Below are 22,458 nucleotides of genomic sequence, written 5' to 3' on the forward strand. Positions count from 1 at the left end.
TAATAATAATAAAATATTATTGCAATGTATGCAATGGTGCTGGCAACGTCAAGGTCATGGGTTCAATTCCCAGGGAATGCATAAACTGATAAAATGTACACCTTGGATGCAATGCAAGTTACTTTGGATGAAAGTGTTTGCCAAATGCATAAACATGAAATTTCTAAATCAGCGTGTAAAGTTCTCATAAAAAAAAAAAGGAATGCGAAAAACGCTGAAAATATTGACCATGACAAGATGCAGGTTTAGGTTGAAATACTGCATGCAAAAGTGACGCAACTGAATTAATTCCTCCGTCAGTCTCTCACACTTGACCTATGCACACATTGTGTGTTAGTTCACAACTTCACAAACAAAAGCAGCTGTTAAAATGAGCCTCCGTCTCCACTTCATACCTCAGTTTCTCAGTTTTGCTGGACCTCAGTAGTTCTTCTCTATCAGATGCAGAGCTGTACTATCAGAGGACTCTATCACAGTATGGCTATTTTCACCATGCAACTCAATCTGCCCAAACTCCCTCTCAATGCTGTATTTGTGTGTAGGGTCGTGTGTGTGTGTGTGTGTGTGTGTGTGTGTTACAGAAGGATTAAAGGGTCTCAGTTCTGTGACTGTAAATAGAATAATCCTCCCTCCCATACATGATCACGCACTCTTCTTTGAGGGGTAGGGTGTCAGACAAGTGCCCCGAGTAAAAACAGCATGATCAGCCAACCGTGGTGTGACACTTAAGCTGCACGGAGAGGAGGGGGCATCCCAAAAGTTCAGACACAACATGTACAAAGTACATGTACACACACATGTCTATGTAGACAAGTGGCTTTAAGTAGGTCATTTACATTTATGCATTTGGCAGATGTTTTAATCCAAAGTGACTTACATTGCATTCAAGGTATAGCCTACATTTGATCAGTTTTTGCAGTCCTGGGTATCGAGCCCATGACCTTCGCATTGCTAGCACCATGCCCTACTGTCTGAGCTACAGGAAGACTCAGGAGCTCATACTACAGGCCTGCTTTAGGATTGGATATCGAGTTTGATTTACTATTTAAAGATACGGCCCAAAAATCTAAACGTATGTAATTATATACTCAATCTCATTCCAAACCTGTTATATTAATCAGAGCTCTGAACCCGTTTAAGGAACAAAAACAACAACATTTTAACAGGAACATGAACAAAAACCAAATCAAGTTTAAAGGAGTGGCTCACTTTAAAATAAAAATGACCACATGATTTACTCACCCTCAAGCCATCCTAAGTGTATATGACTTTCTTCTTTCAGATTTATACAATCAGAGTTATATTAATAAATGTCCTGGCTCTTCCAAGCTTTATAATGGCAGTGGATTGAAACCAACAGATTGAAGCTCAAAAAGGTGCATTCATCCATCATAAACTAACTCCAAACGGCTCTGGGGGGATAATAAAGGCCTTCTGAAGCAAAGGGTTGAGTTTGTGTACGAAAAGTATTCATATTTAAAACTTTATAAAGTAAAATAACTAGCTTCCGGACAAATGAACATGCGGATCTGACTTAAGTGTAAAGCGCAACTTTGTAACGTGTTAAATATGAATATTTTTCTTACACAAACTCAACACTTTGCTTTAGAAGGCCTTTATTAACCCACAGGAGCCGTTTTCATTTATGATGGATGAATGCACCTTTTTAAGCTTCAATCTGTTGGTTTCAATCCACTTTTTTTAGTGGAAAGCACAAGTTTCGAACCTATGGACTACAGGTTCAGTCTGTAACTTTAGACTTGGTTGAAAACTCTTGTCCTTGGAAAAAACACATGAATCTGATTTCAATTTCAGGATTCAGACATGAACAATGCCTAAGGAGACATATTCTCCCACGAATGGATACATTTTATGCGATACGCACGAATGATGACCTGGCAAGGCAAAGTCGATGCACATCACACAAAGAGAGCAAGAGCATAAATCTGGAACCTTAGAGGAGCTTAGCTGTTCTTACCCAGCCGAAAAACAGACTTCCCTCCAAAGGACACTTCAAAGGGTAACCCAAATCCTGCAGCAGCACCCTTTAACTCTCGCTCTCTTCTCACAAGCAGCAAGCAACTTCATACAGCAGCGATCTGGAGTGCACTCGACTGGAGTGGACTTCGCAAAAAAAAAAAACTGATTGTGGATTTGATTCCACTCAAAGTTTATTTGACTATAATACATCAAGGTGTATAAATCAAGGTTTCAAAGCCATGCATTGCAGTGATTTCACCCTAGTGAATTCATGTGCAAATTGAAGCAATACGTAGAGATGAATGACTGCCATACAAATAATTGTGATCAATAATAATAAAAAATTGTTTTAAGTCAATAGAAGTTTAAGCACCAAAAGTATACATCTTCAAAATAAAATAAATTTCTGTTAAAACTTTGAAAACTTTTACCTAAATAATAAATATGGCCGCACGCGGTGAGAATCGGGGTCCAAGCACCGATGGCATATGTGGATGATTGGCAATCCAATTCAAATGTATCTTATGTTGCGCTTTTTACAACAAAATCCGTCTTGAATCCTCATTGATAGTAAGAGTTTCATGAAACGCATTACAGCAACACACACTTGTATTTCGAAAAGGGCAATTGACTTTCACAGGGAATCATTCTCTCTTACTGTTAGATAGATTCAAATAGAAGTAAAAAAAAAACCTCTGTAAACATTTTTACTGTCGTAAGATATGTGATCATAATATATGTGTGGATTAATATTGAACATTTAAATTTAGATGAGTCACGTGTCATAGGATGTCCGGACAAGGAAGACGACGACAAAGAAAATTAGTACAAAAAATAAAATCAGTGCTTGGACCCCTAATAATAATAATAATTACAAATACTTAATTATTCTCCTGTTATAAAACAAGAATTTGACATTATGCGCTTTTACCATCTCATCCAATTTCTGAGATCTCAACCAAACTTAGTTCTGTATAATAATACCTTTTTATAATGACTTTATAAATGAAAATTAAAATCATAGCCAGGATTGTCCACCGAGAGGCTACGTCACCCCGTCGTCACAACAGGCTCCGATTCCAATCCACTCTTGGCTGGGATGTGTACATCAGCACGTGGAAAAGCTTGTCTGATAACGCTGGCCTTATCCTTATCTCTAACCACTGCAGGGCAGCGGGGCGACCTCCTCTGTCAGATAATCCACTCAACATCTGACCTCCGATCTTTCACACCCATTACTCACCCTGAGTGTGACCTCATAGAGGCTGCTGTCAGTAGCGGTGTGGGAGACACATTTGGAGCCGTCCCTGTGGATACTGCTGTCAGCGGCAGTAAGTTAGTCCTGTTTCGTATCAGCCCTAAAGGCGAGTGTCGGTGTCATTTGGGTTCCTGCAGTGAAACGCTTCTCGACAGGGTGTCCAACTCTCAAACATGCATCACTCAGCCAGATCTAAAGGCAGTTTTGGAAGTCTGACAGCCAGAGCCCATTAGAGCCATATCATAATGCAAAATCAATCTTTTTCTATATTTGTATTTCTGGCTCCCTTAATCCTTAATGCAAGATAAGTTATATATTGTATTGTACCATTACATTTAATTGCATATATTATATTATTGCAATTGCATGCATTATTGTTAGAGAAACACTGTTTTTCAGCAAAATGTTAAATACATAATTTAAAAGTGTTAATCATTAAATGTAACAACAGTTACTAAAATTCATGCTTAAAACAAGGAAAAACAAGGTAAAAAAGAAAAATGGTAATTCAAGATTAATTCTCTGAATACAATTCTTAATATCTTACACTATTTTACACTTTTTTTTTTTTTTTACTGGACAAGAGAGAAATACTAAGGCTGAATCTGAAATCGCTCCCTAAACCCTCATTCACTATTCGCTACATTAGTCCTCTAATACTATTCACTTGAAGGAGTGATTGAAAACTAGTGAGCGAATTCAGACAGCAGTGAATCGTCCACTATGGTTTCAGACACCACTAAAAATGGATGTCCCCATGGATGAAATGGGGTGATTTCATATTCAGCCTAAGAAATTTCTTTTTTGCAGTGCAGAAGAATACATATGTAAAAATATATTTTGTGGATTGACTGACTACATATGTTTCTGATTATTTTTGTGAGAATGTTAAAAATGATTATCACATTGTAGCTGGTCAATTAATAATAAAAAAATATGTGAAAGGTAATTTACATTCTTTATCCCCATGCATCATTCCCATTCAACCAGGCAGTGACGCCTTTGCAGACAGTGTCTTTTAGGATTGATTTTGTTCTGTGTTTACACAGGCACATGTACACACATGCACAATGCATACATGAATTCTCCAAAAACCTGTGTGTATGGATAAGAAAGATTGATGTCATATCTGGTTCAGAAAGCCATTCCATCCAGTCAAAGCCAAGTATGCCTCATCATTCTCTTCAGGCCAAATGTAAATGATCTGCACACCAATTAAGACGACACCAGTGACCAACCAGTATCCTGCAGCCTCGTGCTACTCCAGTCCCATGTCAAGTCAATAAAATAAAAGCAAATCTTCAACCCACTTCTCCGTTCTGTCTGGCTCCTGCTGTGCATGATGTCTGTGCTTTGGTAGACTGTGCTGGGCCAAGACAGATTATAACTGTAGAGCAGTTTCCTCAGAAGAAATGCTGTATAGTGGAATAATTGCATTGAGCCGAAACAGCTGTCAGCATCCAGAGCTAATCTCCAAGTGTGGATAATCATCACTGGAGCGCTGTGTTTGCAACAATTGCCATGTGCCTGCATTGTTAAACCAATAACGGAACATGGAGATTTGTAAATGCTGATTCTTAAAAAACAAATGCATACTCTGACACTTCAAACAGAAAAAAACGAAACAACGAAAGCCAAGCCAGAAAAAAACATTTGTTAAAAATTCTAAAGATTCCATCTGTAGGCTACGTGGTGATAACTAGGGGTAATGGTTCTCGTAAAAAAAAATCTAACCACACCGCTCTCCACCCACGGTTCAGCAGACACTCGCACCGTGGTTCATCTTAAATCTGCCAACACATTATGTTTTGTTGAAAATAACACGTAAAACAGACAGAGTTCTGCTAATGTATGCTTTTGTCGATGATACACATTCTGGCTTCCCCAATACATTACAACAGTGATGATCAAAAAACATGGACAAAACAGTCACTCTTTGTAATCTTTGTTCAATGTAAGTGTCGTACGCTCTAATATGATCAGTCATTTACGCCGTCATCACCCGGTGTTGATAGCGTGCGAGCGCAGGTGAGAAGTGTTGTGCTCGCTCATCCGAAGCCACGCCTCAGACAGCGCGCAAATATTGAGTTCTCTTTCAAGTCTTGTGCTTGAACAGAAAAATTCACACAAAAATGATGTTAACATGCCCATCTTGGCGAGTATCCTAGCAAACATAGTAGGTTATGTCTTAAGTGAACGTAAACAGTCGAGAAAGACAACGCATGTGTACAGTATCAGTGTATTGGATCAGTGCATTAAGTCAAAGTAACAGTATTTATAGATGTGTGTGAATATGTATGTACATGCACATGTGTAGAATGTGTTTTTATGTGTGTATATCTCATGCCCGTATGAGGCTACATATGTACGTTGATATGTGTATGTACATGTGTATATGTATGTGTGTATGTGGATTTACTTTTTATTTTTTCTGTACATATTTTTCAGGACCCCAGGAAGAATAGCTGCAGCACGGCTGTAGCTAATGGGGATCCTTTCAATAAAAAACAGCAGCCTAATATTTTGTTTTCTGTCTGTGTTTTTAATGTTAATCAAGCTTAAAAAGACAAGGAAATAACTCACTGTTCTTGAATGAATAGCTTATGTAACTTGAATAGGGATTTATCTTTAATTTATAGTAAATTATGCAATGTCATTTTATATTTGATCACTTCATTAAATTTCTGTATCTGAAATCTAATATTAGACCTACCTGAAAAACACTGTTTATTTTAGTTGTATCTTTGCTCTATTGTATTTATTTGTGCCGTTGCTTGTAATTAGATTATTTGTTTATGTTAATGTTAATGAGTATGTGAATATGTAATAAGATTAATGTTCTTATTTTCTTTATTTTTATTTGACAGTACTTTTTTCCCTAAACATAGCACATTCCGAATCGTGACCCTAAAACTGTGACAATCCGAACCGTGAGTAATTTGAACTGCTACACTCACAGTGATAACCACAGTGCAAAAAAAGTCACAAGTGCAAAAAAACAAGCATTCAGAGCAAACAAAACGCAAAGTAAAGGCACTGTCCTTGAGCTTGCCAGATAATGCCTCGACTAATTTCAAGGTTTTACTTGAGAAATAAACCATGAAATCTGAGAAATTTATCATCAGCTTTGTGTTTGAGGGCTATTGTGTACAAGTATCATGGTTGCAAGAAGGAATTAACAGGCACAATCTGCAGCTCCTATCGCATGGACTCTTTACAGCGTCAGAGGACACAGTCACAGGTGGAGAGAGAATAAGAGCTTTTTTTGGTAAAGTAAAAGTTCATTGTGCATCTCTCCACACTGAGCAAACAATTATTTTGTGTACCAACATCAAAATCCTCTTTTCTGCCTCTTTAGAAAATCCCCTGCAAGCGGAGCCTCCTTGAGAACGTTTGAAACAACTGTTATTAAAAACGCTTTCTCCTCCAATCACACACTCTCAGTGAGCCCTTAAAGGGTTAGTTCACCCAAAAAGAAAAATGATTTCAATAATTGCTCATTAACCCTCATGTCGTTCCAAACCCCTGACTTTCGTTCATTTCTGTCCCTTAATGGATAGCTACGCAACTGAAACTTTGATGCTTCAAAAAGTTCATAGATTGTAAAACTAATCCATATGAATCGAGGGGTTTAGTTTCGATGAGGTTCATTAGTGTTACGCAGCACGTTTGAGCTTCAGCAAGAACCAATGAGATTCATTATAGTGTTACGCAGCACGTTTGAGCTTCATCAAGAACCAATGAGGTTCATTCTCGTGTTACGCAGCACGTTTGAGCTTCATCAAGAACCAATGAGATTCATTATAGTGTTACGCAGCACGTTTGAGCTTCAGCAAGAACCAATGAGATTAATTATAGTGTAACGCAGCACGTTTGAGCTTCAGCAAGAACCAATGAGGTTCATTATAGTGTAACGCAGCACGTTTGAGCTTCAGCAAGAACCAATGAGGTTCATTATAGTGTTACGCAGCACGTTTGAGCTTCAGCAAGAACCAATGAGATTCATTATAGTGTTACGCAGCACGTTTGAGCTTCAGCAAGAACCAATGAGATTCATTATAGTGTTACGCAGCACGTTTGAGCTTCAGCAAGAACCAATGAGATTCATTATAGTGTTACACAGCACGTTTGAGCTTCAGCAAGAACCAATGAGATTCATTATAGTGTTACACAGCACGTTTGAGCTTTAGCAAGAACCAATGAGATTCATTATAGTGTTACGCAGCATGTTTGAGCTTCAGCAAGAACCAATGAGATTCATTATAGTGTTACGCAGCATGTTTGAGCTTCAGCAAGAACCAATGAGATTCATTATAGTGTTACGCAGCACATTTGAGCTTCAGCAAGAACCAATGAGATTCATTATAGTGTTACACAGCACGTTTGAGCTTTAGCAAGAACCAATGAGATTCATTATAGTGTTACGCAGCACGTTTGAGCTTTAGCAAGAACCAATGAGATTCATTATAGTGTTACGCAGCATGTTTGAGCTTCAGCAAGAACCAATGAGGTTCATTATAGTGTTACGCAGTAGAGCCCGACCGATATATCGGCAGGCCGATATTATCGGCCGATATTAGGCATTTTCCAAACTAGGGCTGGGCACCGAGTCTCGATACTTTTTAGGTACCGACCGAATTGCCTCGATACTATCGAGTATCGAAAAATGACATGTTGTTCGGTTCCAGATTTCGATACCTAAGGAGTTAACTCGTCAACGTCAGTGCTCAAACAAATACATATGAAATGCACAACGACACACATAAAGTCGCTCACGCACATACACACAAACTCTCTTCACACGAAACACGCGGAACTCTCCGCGCACACTCATATGAGACGCGCGCGCACGCACAAACTCTCGACACGCATACTTATGAGCCGCGGCCCGCGAGCATGGGCGTGGTAGTGGGGGGAAAAGTGGACCTGACTACCCAGGGCCCTGTCTAGGGAGAGGGCCCTTTGAAATCCCATCAAAAAATGTTTTTTTTTTTTGTCTTTTTTTTTTTTTTTTTTTTTTAACCTAATTCGAATTAATTGGGCCCTCCAATTGATGTCATTATTCATTTCAAAATATATTGATAACACCATCTGAGAGAATTAACTCAGTGCCAGACACTCTGGACCCCCCTCCCCCTTCCAAATGGTTTAGTCCGCCCATAGACGGCAGCCGGCGGCAAACAAGTAACGCAGTGAATCTAGAGACTAGGAGCCTGATCATGCTGCGTGCGCAAAAAGCCTAAATTGGGCTTACAAAAAAAGAAACACAGGAAGTAAAAAGAAATGAGGCAGAATGAGGGGAAGCAGCTGATGACTGCTTTCTTTCCAAAAGGTGAACTGAGTTTGCTTGTTATGCACCTACATCCAATTAAAGTTAACAAGTCAACTCCAGACAGCTGCTGCTAATGTATGTATGCTAATGTTAAATCTTTAGCTTAGTTTGTCAACCAGGCTGCTTGTTGCTGTAAGTAAATTATGGGCCAGGCCAGCTAACGTCAGGTTGCCAACATTAACCAGTTTCAGAAACAACCAGTGGTTCTGACACACCAGCAGCAGCAGCACTGGCCAGTCCTGGCTGCTGTTCTGATACTGAGAGCAGAAATGAGGAAAGACAAGGGGAGATCATTGCTCAAAGGGCTTCCTTGTTTACCTTAAATAAGTAAGCCTTTTGATTCTTTGAACAGACAGTTGCTGGACCCCATTGACTTCCATAGTATCTTTTTTTCCTACTATGGAAGTCAATGGGGTCCAGCAACTGTCTGTTCACCAACATTCTTCAAAATATCTTCTTTTGTGTTCAACAGAAGAAACTCATACAGGTTTGAAACAACTTGAGGGTGAGTAAATTATGACAGAATTTTCATTTTTTCATGAACTATCCCTTTAACAGGGAACTTAAATATAGTTGAGGAAAATATATTGTAGCATAATCTTGGCTAAAACAAGCAGATTAAATGCAGCACACTTAAATATCTCTGCGACATCTCGTTTGACTTTTATTTTTTTATAATTGACTTTTTTTTTCATTATGGCAGACTTAGCTTATTTGATTGGTTTCTGAGGGTACAGTTGTCTCGTGTTCTCCTGTTCAAAAATAAATGTTTTTATTTTAAAACTTGCATCAGTATCATGGATCAAAATTTTAGTACACAAACCCGATGTAGCCTAAGGTTTAAAGGTATTTGAGCACAAGTAGGCCAAATGCATCAATTCAGGTGGTGAATGAAAGAACCAGTCATTACTATAATCTGATTTGATTATAGATTTACACTATTTAACACTATTTATACTTGTTTATATTCAAATAATAAGAAAAAAAATTTATTCAAAATTGAATTTTCATTTTGCTAACCCGCATCGTACAATGGCATGTGTAGGGGGCCCACTGACATTGAGAGTATACAGGGCCCAGAATTTGGTGCTACGCCCCTGCCCGCGAGCACACACACACACACACACACACACAAACTCTCCGCGCACATATTCATATGAGACGCGAGCACACACACATAATACCTTAAAGATGTGGAAAATCGATCAAAAGTGTGGGTACATTTCTCTAGGCTCGATGCCAACCGCGCGCGATGCTGTATTTGCGCTAAAATAATTGCTGCAAAGACCGGTACCACGACAAACACGATGAAGACCTTGACAGTGCACGGAGTAAAACATAAGAGCAGAAAGTTGCTCCGTCTTTGACTGGTAAATGAAGAGATATCTTGTTGATCACTCGGACAGTGTTTATATTGCAATAAATAATAACCTACTGAATGTACACTGCCGTTCAAAAATGTGTTGGTTAATGGTTAGTCAGAATTTTTTTTCAGTAAGGATGCATTAAAGTTATCAAAGGTGACATTAAAACATGTGTAATGTTACAAAATATTTCGTTTTTAAATAAATGCTTTTCTTTTGATTTTTTTATTCATAAAAGAATCATGAAAAAAATTATCATAGTTTCCAAAATATTAAGCAGCAAACTGTTTTCATATTCTGAAGGGTCATGTGACACTGAAGTAATGATTTTGAACATTCAGCTTTGACATCACAGGAATAAATTACATTTTGAAATATATTAGATACGATTTTAAATTGTAATACTATTTCACAATATTACTAAAGTTTTACTGTATTTTTTTATTCAAAAATTCAGCTTTGGTGAGCATGAGCGCTTTATAAAACATTTTTTATTCCTTTGTGCACTGGCTAAGGAGCATGAGTCAAACTGAAAAAAAGTTATGTAATCTTGTTAAAATAGATTTCATAAAATTGGTATCGAAAAAAGTATCGTTAGGAACCGGTATCGAAACTGAGGTATCGAAATTGGCACCGGATCGAAAGATTTTGAACGATGCCCAGCCCTATTCCAAACTATCGGTATCGGCACTTATAATGGCCGATAAACGAATATAAAAAAAAAAAAAAAAAAAAAAACGGACGAAACAGCCTTCAGGGATATTACAGGCACACACGCGCGCGGTCTCTTGCTCTCTCTCCCTCTCTGCCGTGCACGCGCTACACGGTTTGGAAGCACAGTCTCTGTCTCGCGGGCGCGCTCGCTCTAGATTTTAACTAATTCGCGGGCATCAGTGAGCCACTATCAATATGCGGGAGAGTCCCGGAACTTCCGGGAGGCTATTTTTTTGGTGCTCCCTCAGCTCTTGATGCCTTATGGACAGCGTGTGATGCGCGTGGTGGGAGCTGCGGCACTGGTTAAGTGAGTTCATGGTGAGTTGGTCACGAAACATATACATTCATTGCTTGAATAACAATTAAAATAACATCCCCATCAGTTGTCTTAACTCAAATAAGCATGACAAAATTTGTGACTATCATGTCCAGTTGTGCTGCTGTTAAATAAGCCGAGAGTGAAGCGGAATTAGCTAGTAACGTTACGTTGTTACAGTGTAGTTGACTGACTGTCCTTTTAACTTTTGACAATGTGACTGAAGTATTTCTTTAATTTAAAAGTATTTCTGACAGTTATAGCAATGAGACGTATCATCTCTCCTTGGTCTGTTATATTGAAAATGTATGTTTTACAATTTGCAGTATGACGTTAACCATTGCTAAATTATGGCTCATCATAGACTAGCTAATGCCACTATCAGTGGAAGACCGCTAACGTTACGAGCTTGGAAACCACAACGAACTTATTCTGCCTAAAAGTAATGATTAATGTATTTATAACTAGCATATCTCTAGTTAGAGGCCCTGCATTGTAAAATGTAAGTTAGACTTGCGAGGAGTGAACATTTAGACATGAAAAGTATCAAATGTCTGTCGTGCAGCCGCAGCATTAACGAGTCACATAATGGATTTAGATCACTAAATAGTAGGTTTTAGAAGGCAGGCAGCAACTGATGATTGAAAATGGTTTGATGTAGCTTGATGGAAAGAATTTAAAAAGTGCAGGTAAAGGGATAAGCAAGCTGACATTGTAGTATACCGGAATATAAGACAAGGTTTTTTGTCCTAAAAATAGGTTGAAAAATGTTTGTTTTTTAGGTTGATAAAAACCTTTATCTTGTTTAATGATAATATAAATGTCATGATGATGATAGTAATAATGTCATTTTTATTAATTTTTTTGTAATTATTACTCTCAATAGTGATAATAATAATAATGCTGGTAGTAATAGTTGTGGCTGTAGCAGCAATCATTTTATTTGTATGTTTATTACTACAAATAACTAATGTTAGGGAAATCTGTTAATGTTTTGTTGCGCGTTTCTGATTTTTTTATATATTTTTTTTATATATATCGGCCGATATATCGGATTTTAAAACCAACAAATATTTGTATCGGTATCGGCCTTCAAAATCCTTTATCGGTCGGGCTCTATTACGCAGCACATTTGAGCTACAGCAAGAACCAATGAGATTCATTATAGTGTTACGCAGCATGTTTGAGCTTCAGCAAGAACCAATGAGATTCATTATAGTGTTACGCAGCACATTTGAGCTTCAGCAAGAACCAATGAGATTCATTATAGTGTTACGCAGCACATTTGAGCTTCAGCAAGAACCAATGAGATTCATTATAGTGTTACGCAGCATGTTTGAGCTTCAGCAAGAACCAATGAGATTCATTATAGTGTTACGCAGCACATTTGAGCTTCAGCAAGAACCAATGAGATTCATTATAGTGTTACGCAGCACATTTGAGCTTCAGCAAGAACCAATGAGATTCATTATAGTGTTACGCAGCATGTTTGAGCTTAAGCAAGAACCAATGAGATTCATTATAGTGTTACGCAGCACGTTTGAGCTTAAGCAAGAACCAATGAGATTCATTATAGTGTTACACAGCACGTTTGAGCTTTAGCAAGAACCAATGAGATTCATTATAGTGTTACACAGCACGTTTGAGCTTTAGCAAGAACCAATGAGATTCATTATAGTGTTACACAGCACGTTTGAGCTTTAGTAAGAACCAATGAGGTTCAGTATAGTGTAACGCAGCACGTTTGAGCTTTAGCAAGAACCAATGAGGTTCAGTATAGTGTAACGCAGCACGTTTGAGCTTCAGCAAGAACCAATGAGGTTCATTAGTGTAACGCAGCACGTTTGAGCTTTAGCAAGAACCAATGAGATTCATTATAGTGTTACACAGCACGTTTGAGCTTTAGTAAGAACCAATGAGGTTCAGTATAGTGTAACGCAGCACGTTTGAGCTTCAGCAAGAACCAATGAGGTTCATTAGTGTGACGCAGCACGTTTGAGCTTTAGCAAGAACCAATGAGATTCATTATAGTGTTACACAGCACGTTTGAGCTTTAGTAAGAACCAATGAGGTTCAGTATAGTGTAACGCAGCACGTTTGAGCTTCAGCAAGAACCAATGAGATTCATTAGTGTAACGCAGCACGTTTGAGCTTTAGCAAGAACCAATGAGGTTCATTAGTGTAACGCAGCACGTTTGAGCTTCAGCAAGAACCAATGAGGTTCAATATAGTGTTACGCAGCATGTTTAAGCTTCAGCAAGAACCAATGAGGTTCATTAGTGTAACGCAGCACGTTTGAGCTTCAGCAAGAACCAATGAGGTTCATTCTCGTGTTACGCAGCACGTTTGAGATTTCATCAAAAATGTCCTCATATGTGTTCCGAAGATGAACAAGTCTTACGGGTTTGGAACGACATGAGAGAGTAATTAATGACAGGATTTTCATTTTTGGTGAACAATCCCTTTAAGAGCAGTTCACTACTACTTTTCTCAATAGAAGTCTATAATTTAGAAAGGATGTGTCATATCCAGGTTTGGGTAAAAAGTTTTACGAGAGCTGCCGTGTCCTCCTCCTCTCCGTCTCTTTTAGCTAGTGTGCACTTTGGCGCACAACGCCTATTAACAACAGTCGCCAAGAAAAGAGTTTCTGCTGCTAATGTGATGTTTGTGTTTCATATTGCATAAATATATCAGTTTGGGTCTAAACTTTGCTTGACCTTTCTTTAATAGGGGCTAATTGTTTTGGAGACTGAGCTGTACTGTAAACGCACTTCATTGCCAAACAAACCAGTCGGTCAGACCAGAGACAGCATAAAGCATGATGGTTAATATGCTCTCTGTCGGAATGGAAGTTTCAACGTTCATTTAAAAAAGGTCCATGTTTGTTACAAATTTAATTTAATTTAATAAAAAGACACTGGTAATATCTAGGAGACCAGAATAAAATAAAAAACGAAAAGAAATAAATAGAAATAAAAATAAGACTGGTAATATAGTTTTCAGAATATCAGAGACTTGACACTTTTAGATAGAATGAAATAAAAAAAACAAGACACTGGTAATATCTAGATATCAGAATAAAATAAACTAAGCACACATATATGTATATATATATATATATATATATATATATATATATATATATATATATATATATATATATATATATATATATATATATATATATATATATAAAACTGGTTATATCTAGTGATGATAATATAATTAACCTGAACAGCAAGGAAAGACTGGGATTTTCTTACTGGCACTGAACAGGTTTACAGACAAAGTGCGGAAGTAGATAAAACCAAAACTTGAAACATGATCAGTCTCTTTGATAATTTTGTTCTCTCTTTACCCTCTTCCCACAAACCTTGGAAACTGAATGTGAAATAACAAAAGAGGCATATTTTCCTCATTAGAGGCCCTGTGAAAGTATCTCAGTCAAGGCCAGAGTGTGTATCCTATCCTGCTCCCTTCACAGGCTTCAGCCAGAGAGCTGAGCAAATACTCGCTTGAAGAGGTGCTCAGTTTTTCAGAATTAAGAGGTACATTCTTCTCCATGCGGTCTGCAAGTTAACTACTGGCTGCAAATCCACATAATCAGGCCTTAAATTAATATTTCACATAAAATACAAGTTAAGCTCTACTAGCAGATTTTCATGGCATGCTTTTGATAAACACAGAAATCATTCATACTCATACCGCCATTTTCAAATAATTGTTGTAAAAAAAAACTTTCAGCAAACAATAAAGTAAATAGACAATGCATTGACAAATGTTCTAATCGAAATGTAAAAGTATATAAGCAAGGTTTTATTTGTATAGTACTATGCTAGACAATCTATGGTAGGTGCATCCCTGTCAATACTTTTTTTTTTTTACTTATTGCAGCCCAAATTGTCCAATAATCCAGCATGCCTGTCCAGCTGATGTGAGAGACCGAGCACAGGGTTATGACCTCCAGCACAGATTGACGGGCGGCACCACAGGGGTCAAGGGATCAAGTACTTGCTGCTATTTAATGAATCACAGGACGACAGCAGTGAAGGCAAGATGACAGCTCTTTCTCTCTAGACCACAACCAAACTCGCATCTAGGGCCACAGCGGCCACATCACCAAACCAAAAATATGTAAGAAGACTACACCAAGTCTGATATGACTAAACAAATATCAAATAAATAAAATACACTTTTTTTGCAACAATATTTCTTAATTTATTCCAAAGCCAGATTTTTGCCATTCTCTGCATGGTCTGAGTGTCTGAAAAAAAAGAAAAGAAATGTCCTTTCACATTCAACTGTTTATTTTCCAATTTCTAGCTATTTTTTGTGTCTAAATATTTGTATGAACATAAGATTCAACCACTGAGACATAAGCTGAACCAATTTGACATAAATTTAATTGACAGAAATGGAATAATGAGTCCCTGAACAAATGGGGTTCATATGGAAAGTAGCAGTTTGTGTGTGGTGTTTCCACCAGCTGCTTTAAGTACAACAGTGCATCTTCTGCTCAAGTCACTTGCAAGTTCGTAAACACGTCTGGGGACACATGGTTACATGTAGTTTGGCACTGCTAGGAGGATCAGCTGTCCTCCTTCCGGTCTCCCTGTCTTAGGCATCTTACATTACAGATATTGCAGTTTATTGCTCTGTTCACATCTGCAGTCCTCATGCCTCCTGCAGCAGGACTATGGCATGTTCACACAGGTGATCAGGGACCCTAAGCATCTTTCTTAAAATCTTTTCTAAACAGCTTCTGTAAATTGTGAATTGTCTAGCGCCTGTGAACTGTTAGTGTCTTATGGACGGTTCCACAGGCGCGTTTACAATAATTGTTCATGGTTCACTGAACAAGCATGAAAAACACCCTTACCAGTAATTTTACGAAATTATCTTTAAAATACAGTATCCTGAAAAAGGGACGATTCTTTTCTTGCTGAATTATATATATACATACACATACACACTATATATTTAGTGGAGTTAGCTTCTTCGTATTAGGCTATTGTAATATAGCTAACTACTTTTCAAGACTACTTTGACTAAACTTTAATAGCTTTAAAATAATAGCAGCTCGAACAGCTTGAAAATAGTTTCCTCAACACTGATAATGACCTTCCAGTAACAACTTCCAGTCTTTCAGCACAGTACACACTGAACCGTAATAAGCCATTTAGGCGGGAAAGAGAGCTAGCAAATGTTCAGGGATTCTTCTGGGGAGACAAAGCGGCGTATCCCCTTTCATTGTCGCTGGAAGTGTAAACTGAACCACGTTCTGCCTAATGTGTCCCAGCTGCTGGGAGACGGCAGGGTCCGTGCTGTGCCGAGGCTGGTGGGATTGAAGCTGACAGCATTTGTGCCTGTGTGTGGAAGAGTGAGTCACTGCAGCTATCGCTATGGGTAGTCTCTGTCAAAACCAACCTCCCCAAGTGAAGGCAATCCAAAGATTTAAAAATATTGAGAGAAAAATCCATGAAAGCCACAATCCAACTCAAACAAATGTGTATTGTAAATGCTTTCTAGCTCCATGTGATGGTGGATGTTGTTATGATTTAACAGACACATGAATCCAGACTAAACAAAAACCTATTGTTTTACACTCAGTAGGTGCCATAACAAAGACAGTACAACACTTGAAATCCTGAGGTATATAAAAAAATATATGAGATTAAGAGCATTTAAGCATTTATATGCCTAAGGAAAAAATAAAAATAAATGAAAGAATTGAAAAAAAGTTATAACTACAGAATGTATATATAAATGATGGATTTAATATAATAATATTTTTTTTTACATTCTTTATGGCCATTTATTATAAGTTTGGTCCTCTTGCAGGTAAAATAAATAAGTCTTACCAGGTGGTGGGTAACTAAGGACCGCATGTAAAAAATTATCCACACCTACAATTCTCTTTTATTGTCAAAAAAAAGTGCAAGTGGTTACACTTGTTGGTGTTAAAACTTCAAACAAACATATTTGGACAAAATGAAGATTGATCTTGACGCATGCTGTCTGTGTGTTGGGGAGTGTGCGTAGTGTGTTGCTGGGCAGTTTATGCCAGTGGGGTGCCTGTTCCTGATCCTCGGAGGTTAAATACAGAGGGACCGAGTCGCAACCCCGTTCCACCCGGCTGGGCCTGAAAACAGCCAGTCAGCCGAGTGCTAAACATAAGTGACAAATGCCGTCTGACTCAAATCACCTTCCATCAGACCCCATGACTGGGGGGGGGGGGGGGGAGAGAGAGAGAGAGAGAGAGAGAGAGAGAGAGAGAGAGAGAGAGAGAGAGAGAGAGAGAGAGAGAGAGAGAGAGAGAGAGAGAGAGAAAGAGAGAGAGAGAGAGAAAGAGAGAGAGAGATGGAAACGCCATGTAAAGATAAAACTGGTTTCTCAAGAAACATCTAACAACTGTAAGTCAATGCAATAACCAAATCTGCTCTCAACGTTTCAACATTTGTATAGTCCAGAGAATTGAAGCTCCAGATAAAGATGTGATTGATCATGAATGACTCATTGAAAATGTTCTAAGATGGAAACTAATGTAATAAAATATATATTTGGTGTTTGGCTTACTGGGTGGACTCTGACAACTGTTGCTACCAAATAACAGCAAGATTAAAGACACCATGAATCGTTCAAAAATGTTTTCATGACACACGTCCTGTGTCAATGCATAGACATATCTATTAATAACATTTCTTATTTTTTTTTAGGTTGATTTTAATAAAAAAAATATACTAATCATTTATATAATACATAGCCTATATATAGTTGAATTAAAGCTAGAGTAGGTAATGTTGGAGAGCTAGCCAGATTTGAAAGTGGCACCTCTTCTAAGCTCCGCCCCCTCCTGTCAGTGCTCCGTCCAAAGCTACGCCCCCCCACAAACATGAACGCGCATCCACATTTGGAGTCAGCTGTATGTACCTACCAGTGATGCGCGGGTTGATCCAAAATGAGCTGAGCGGGTGCCTGCGGTCGCGGTTACGAGTCATCCAAAAATATTTTTAATGATATTCGGGTCGCGGTCGGTCGGGTCGTTTACCTTTGTAATTTATATAGTACTAGACACAATGTTCTATGAAATACATAGGTCTACACTTTATTGTCTGAATGCGCGAGGATGACGCACAAGCAGTCTGCAGATGAAAGTGGGAAATCCTTATTTACCTTTTGAATGTTGAGCGCGTTATTAACTTTTGAATAAAAGCTGACGCGGGACAAAATGCCCGATTTCCCAACACGTTGAACTGAGTAATGCCATTGTGCCATTTTAATAGGCTACTTTTAAACGCATATAGCTCAGTAATGTCAGTTTTATGTAGCCTAGCCTATTTGCTGAGAGGGGGCGGGGGGGATTTTTGTTGGGAAAGTCCGGGGAGAGACGCACACGTCGATTAGACTGGATAAACACATGCAGCATCTTAATTGTTAAGAAAATGAAACGAAATAAATGAATAAATCAAGCCTTTATTACAGAACACTAGGCGATATCATACAGCATTCAGAAAAATGCGCACCCCTAGTTCCTCCGTCTATGGCCCATGACGCGATGAGCATTTACTATAGCTACTGTCGGGTACAATATTTTCTTTCTTTTTTTTGCGGTCCGAGTTGCGGGCGGGTTAGTTGAAAACGTCGGTCGGGTGCGGGTTGATTATACATTGACCCGCGCATCACTGCTGTGCACGTTTTACAGTGTCTGTTATACAACCTACATGTACTTACTACAGTAATAACAGTAATTCATGCATAATTACAAGCAACTAACCCTGAACACACCCTAAATATTATCTAGAAATTATATGTTGTTAATTAATATTACTCAGCACTTATTTGTATAATTATACTGTAACAAGGACACCTTAATATAAAGTGTGACCTCAGAAAAGATGTGTAGAAAATCCTGTTCTGCGGAAAGAACAAAATCCACTTCAACTTCCTCCAACCTAACAAAACTATCATTTAAAATGAGCTAAAAGCCTGGTGAAAAACCGCAGTACAGTTATCAATGAGGAAACGGACAGCACTCTACAAACATGTGTGTGAATTTGAGAACCATTTTACTCGTGTGGATCAGGCTTTCAAAGAAAACTAGGACACTGCCAGCTTTGATGTCTTAATTGTGAGCCTCTTTTTAAATGACAAAGAGATGTGCAGGCCTATTTATGGAACAAAAGACAGATTGAGCGAGAGTATTGGAAAGAGAGAGAGAGTGAGAGGGAACAGTCGAGTTAAACTGAACGATTTGCAACCATGTTTAATTATGAAACATAAATACAACTTCTGAATGCAAGCGTTTCTTTAAATACTGCTCTAAAGGAGGGACTCGGACTGCGGCCCTACCTGTGGGCTGACGCTGTGGCCGTAACCCATCCCTGGTGACCCCATGGAATGTGGCCCCATGGGCGAGCTGATGACAGAGAAGGGAGAGCCCAGGCCGTTCATGGGCGAGCTCAGAGAGCTGATGGGGGAATGCAGGGACCCCGAGTGGCCTAAAGAAGACGGGCTGAGCAGTGACGGATGCATCCCTCGGTGGGACGTGGGTGAGCTGAGAGGAGAGGACGTCACGTGTCCTGAGGAGTCTGTGGGGAGAATGGTAGAAGGAAGTGGTTAAAACATTTACTGCAAAAAAAAACAAAAGTTGATTTCCTCTTTCCAAATATTATGGCGTGAGACGGGGAGATACAAGCCCAAAAGAGAGAGACCGACAGAGAAAGAGACATTTTCACCCGCTAGCTAAAAATGACACTGCCTGTCTTTTGTTACTTTCTCAGAATAATCATGCAGTCACATGGGTGCACTGCACTTTATCATCCAGCGCAGGTCACCATTTAGCAGATTGTGAATCATTTACCATAAATTAATACAATTAGAAGCATTCTTCCTCCATACGGAGAAACTGAGCTTCTAAACACAGCACACAAAAGCAGGTTTCATGTAAAAGGAGATGCTAGTTATGATAATAATAATGCATTTTTCTTTCTTTTAAAAAATACGTTTTTCTTTGCCACCGACTGTTGTGGCAAGGAAACTGTAGCTATTTTTGGTTGCTCTCTTGTGGTTTGTAACAACTTTATATTCTGCAAAGTTGATTCGGAGTAATTTACATTCTGAAAATCACTATATAAATAGTAATAATAAAATCATTTAGCAATTGTATACAATTATTTTTTATATTTTTTTTTAGACATTTTGCCTTTAGTTGCTCACTGGTGGTTTGTAAAACCATTATATTCAATGCAAAGCTGATTTGGAGCAATTTGAAAATAACTATAAAAATGTGATTTCATATTTCTTTCTACAGTTATGTTACTTAAAGGCTTCTAAAGATTTTTGTCTTAGCAACAGAAAAATACATTTTTAATTCAATTATTTAATTATAAATACTTTTTTTCCAGGTATGAATGATGCCTTAAAATGATGTGGGCTGCTCACTAGTTTCTAAAATAGAGAAGTTGACTTCTGAAACTGTTTAGATTATTTTGGTACTTTTGTATTTTCAGATGTTTGCTAAGAAGGAAACTGGACTTCTTGGAACATTAATAGAGTACCTCTAATCTACCGCGTGTTTTTATGGGCTTTGAGAACGCTTCAGAAAACAGAGAGAGAGAGAAAGAGAACGAGAGCGAGATACAAGGTCAAGGGCCCTAAGGATGCCAACTGATTAGGTAGCAGACTCATTTTCTGCTTCCGTACTCTTCCTCCGCTCTCTCGTTCTCCTTGAACTTGTCCGTCATGCTGTCAGCTGTCATGAAGAGATGATGGGGGGACATCTGTCAGTCTTGCCTGGGTGACAAGGCCATATTCCTGTGTCCATGAATGCTTACTTTCCCTCTCTCTAACCTTGTCTTGTTCTCCTTGTACTTCACTCACTTTCATTTACCTCACACTTCTTTTACGCACCTCCTTTCTTCCTACCCCCCCATCCCTCTCAATCTTCCCAAACCTGCCGGCTTTGTCTCCATGAATCTTTGTATTTCATTACAGTTATTTTCCCCCCCAAAGGGTTGGAGGTGGAATGATAAAAAAGTACAGTGGTACCTAAAATGTAATATGGTACAATAACCTCATCATAGGGGTGTGCGATATTACGATTTTTGATCGTGGACGATTAAAATGTGTCCACGATCTGCTTTTGAAGAAATATCGTAGGATCGTGCATTTTATCAGTTTGCATTTCTGGCGCCTCCGTCTCAACATGCTGTACAGCGCGACGTATATCCACATGAAATGCAGAGGAACGGGACACTGTAGTTCATAAAAATTTATTATTTGCATGTGCTTTAAAGCCTTGCCGGTTAAACATGCCATTCGCTGCTGATGCGCTGTTCTAACGAGCGCTTTTCTGAAACACCCGACGCGCACATGCACTAAAGCCTGTCTAACAGCGTCTGCTGGGCTAAATTATATTTCGAGTCTTATTGCGCTAATACTGTCAAATACACACAAGATTTACATAAACAAAGTTGGTTATGTCTAAAGTGAAAGAACAATAGAAAAAATTAAGAAAAAATCTGCTTGTCAAATGCGTGTTGACTCGTTGCGCGCAAATCTTAAAGTGACAGTAGCCCTAATAGTAAACATGCTGCCGCTTGTCCTTAAAGGGACAGTTACCCAAAATAAAAATTCTGTCATTATTTACTCACTCTCTAATGTTGTTCCAAACCTGTATTAATTTCTTTCTTGTGCTGAACACAAAAGAAGATATTTTGAGGAGTGTGGCTAACCGGGCGGTTGCTGGTCCCCATTGACTAGCATAGTGGGAAAAAACTATTATGGAAGTCTCTGGGGTACATCAACTGTTTGGTTACCCACATTCCTCCAAATAACTTTTATTTTCAACAGAAGAGGGAGACTTATTCGGGTTTAAAACGGCTTGAGAGAATTTAAATCTTTGGAGAACTATGCTTGTTAATAAAACAACAAAATACAAAGACCATCTCACTCACTCTTGACTGAGAACTTTAATAGTAGCTTTAATAAGAATCCATGTAAAATGTATACAGTGAAGTCTATGTTGTGTTTTTTTTTTCATATTTGTTCCATTTAATTACTTTCTTCAATGCTGTTAAATACACCTGTAGCTGAAAAAATAAAGCACTGTTTATTTAATTTGTATATTAAGTTGTGTATGTGTATCTTTGTTCTTAATTTTTAATAACAAAGAAAATTACAAAGATTTTTTATCTTTGCCACTTTGGCCTAAATGTCTGCCATTCTTTTTTATTTTATATTTTGTTACCTAAGGCTTTGTTTTTAAAATAGGGACATTTGTTTGGCTGTGATGCTCAGTCACTTGCAAAATAGTAAAACCAACATGAAAAGGAATCGTGATAAAATCGTTAATCGTGATTTGATATTTTTGCCATATCGCCCACCCCTACCTCATCATTCAACATTTATCAAATGCACACACACACACACACACACACACACACACACACACACACACACACACACACACACACACACACACACACACACACAC

At 38.3% G+C, this 22,458-nt stretch overlaps 1 protein-coding gene across 7 annotated transcripts in view; it reads right to left on the reverse strand.

Annotated features, from left to right (window-relative positions):
• The window catches only part of rxraa (retinoid X receptor, alpha a), a 172,195-nt gene that overhangs the window by 23,921 nt on the left and 125,816 nt on the right, over positions 1-22,458 (reverse strand). For 6 of the 7 annotated variants that reach the window (XM_079586676.1, XM_079586672.1, XM_079586674.1 and 3 more), the window contains one exon: positions 19,314-19,552. In XM_079586676.1, the coding sequence (XP_079442802.1) occupies positions 19,314-19,552 (239 nt within the window). Of the gene's footprint in view, positions 1-395; positions 567-19,313; positions 19,553-22,458 lie in introns of those variants that run through there. The other variant, XM_079586678.1, reaches the window with a different exon arrangement.

The sequence above is a fragment of the Phoxinus phoxinus genome, assembly GCF_949152265.1.
Source record: "Phoxinus phoxinus genome assembly, chromosome: 17".
Classification (NCBI taxonomy): domain Eukaryota; kingdom Metazoa; phylum Chordata; class Actinopteri; order Cypriniformes; family Leuciscidae; genus Phoxinus; species Phoxinus phoxinus.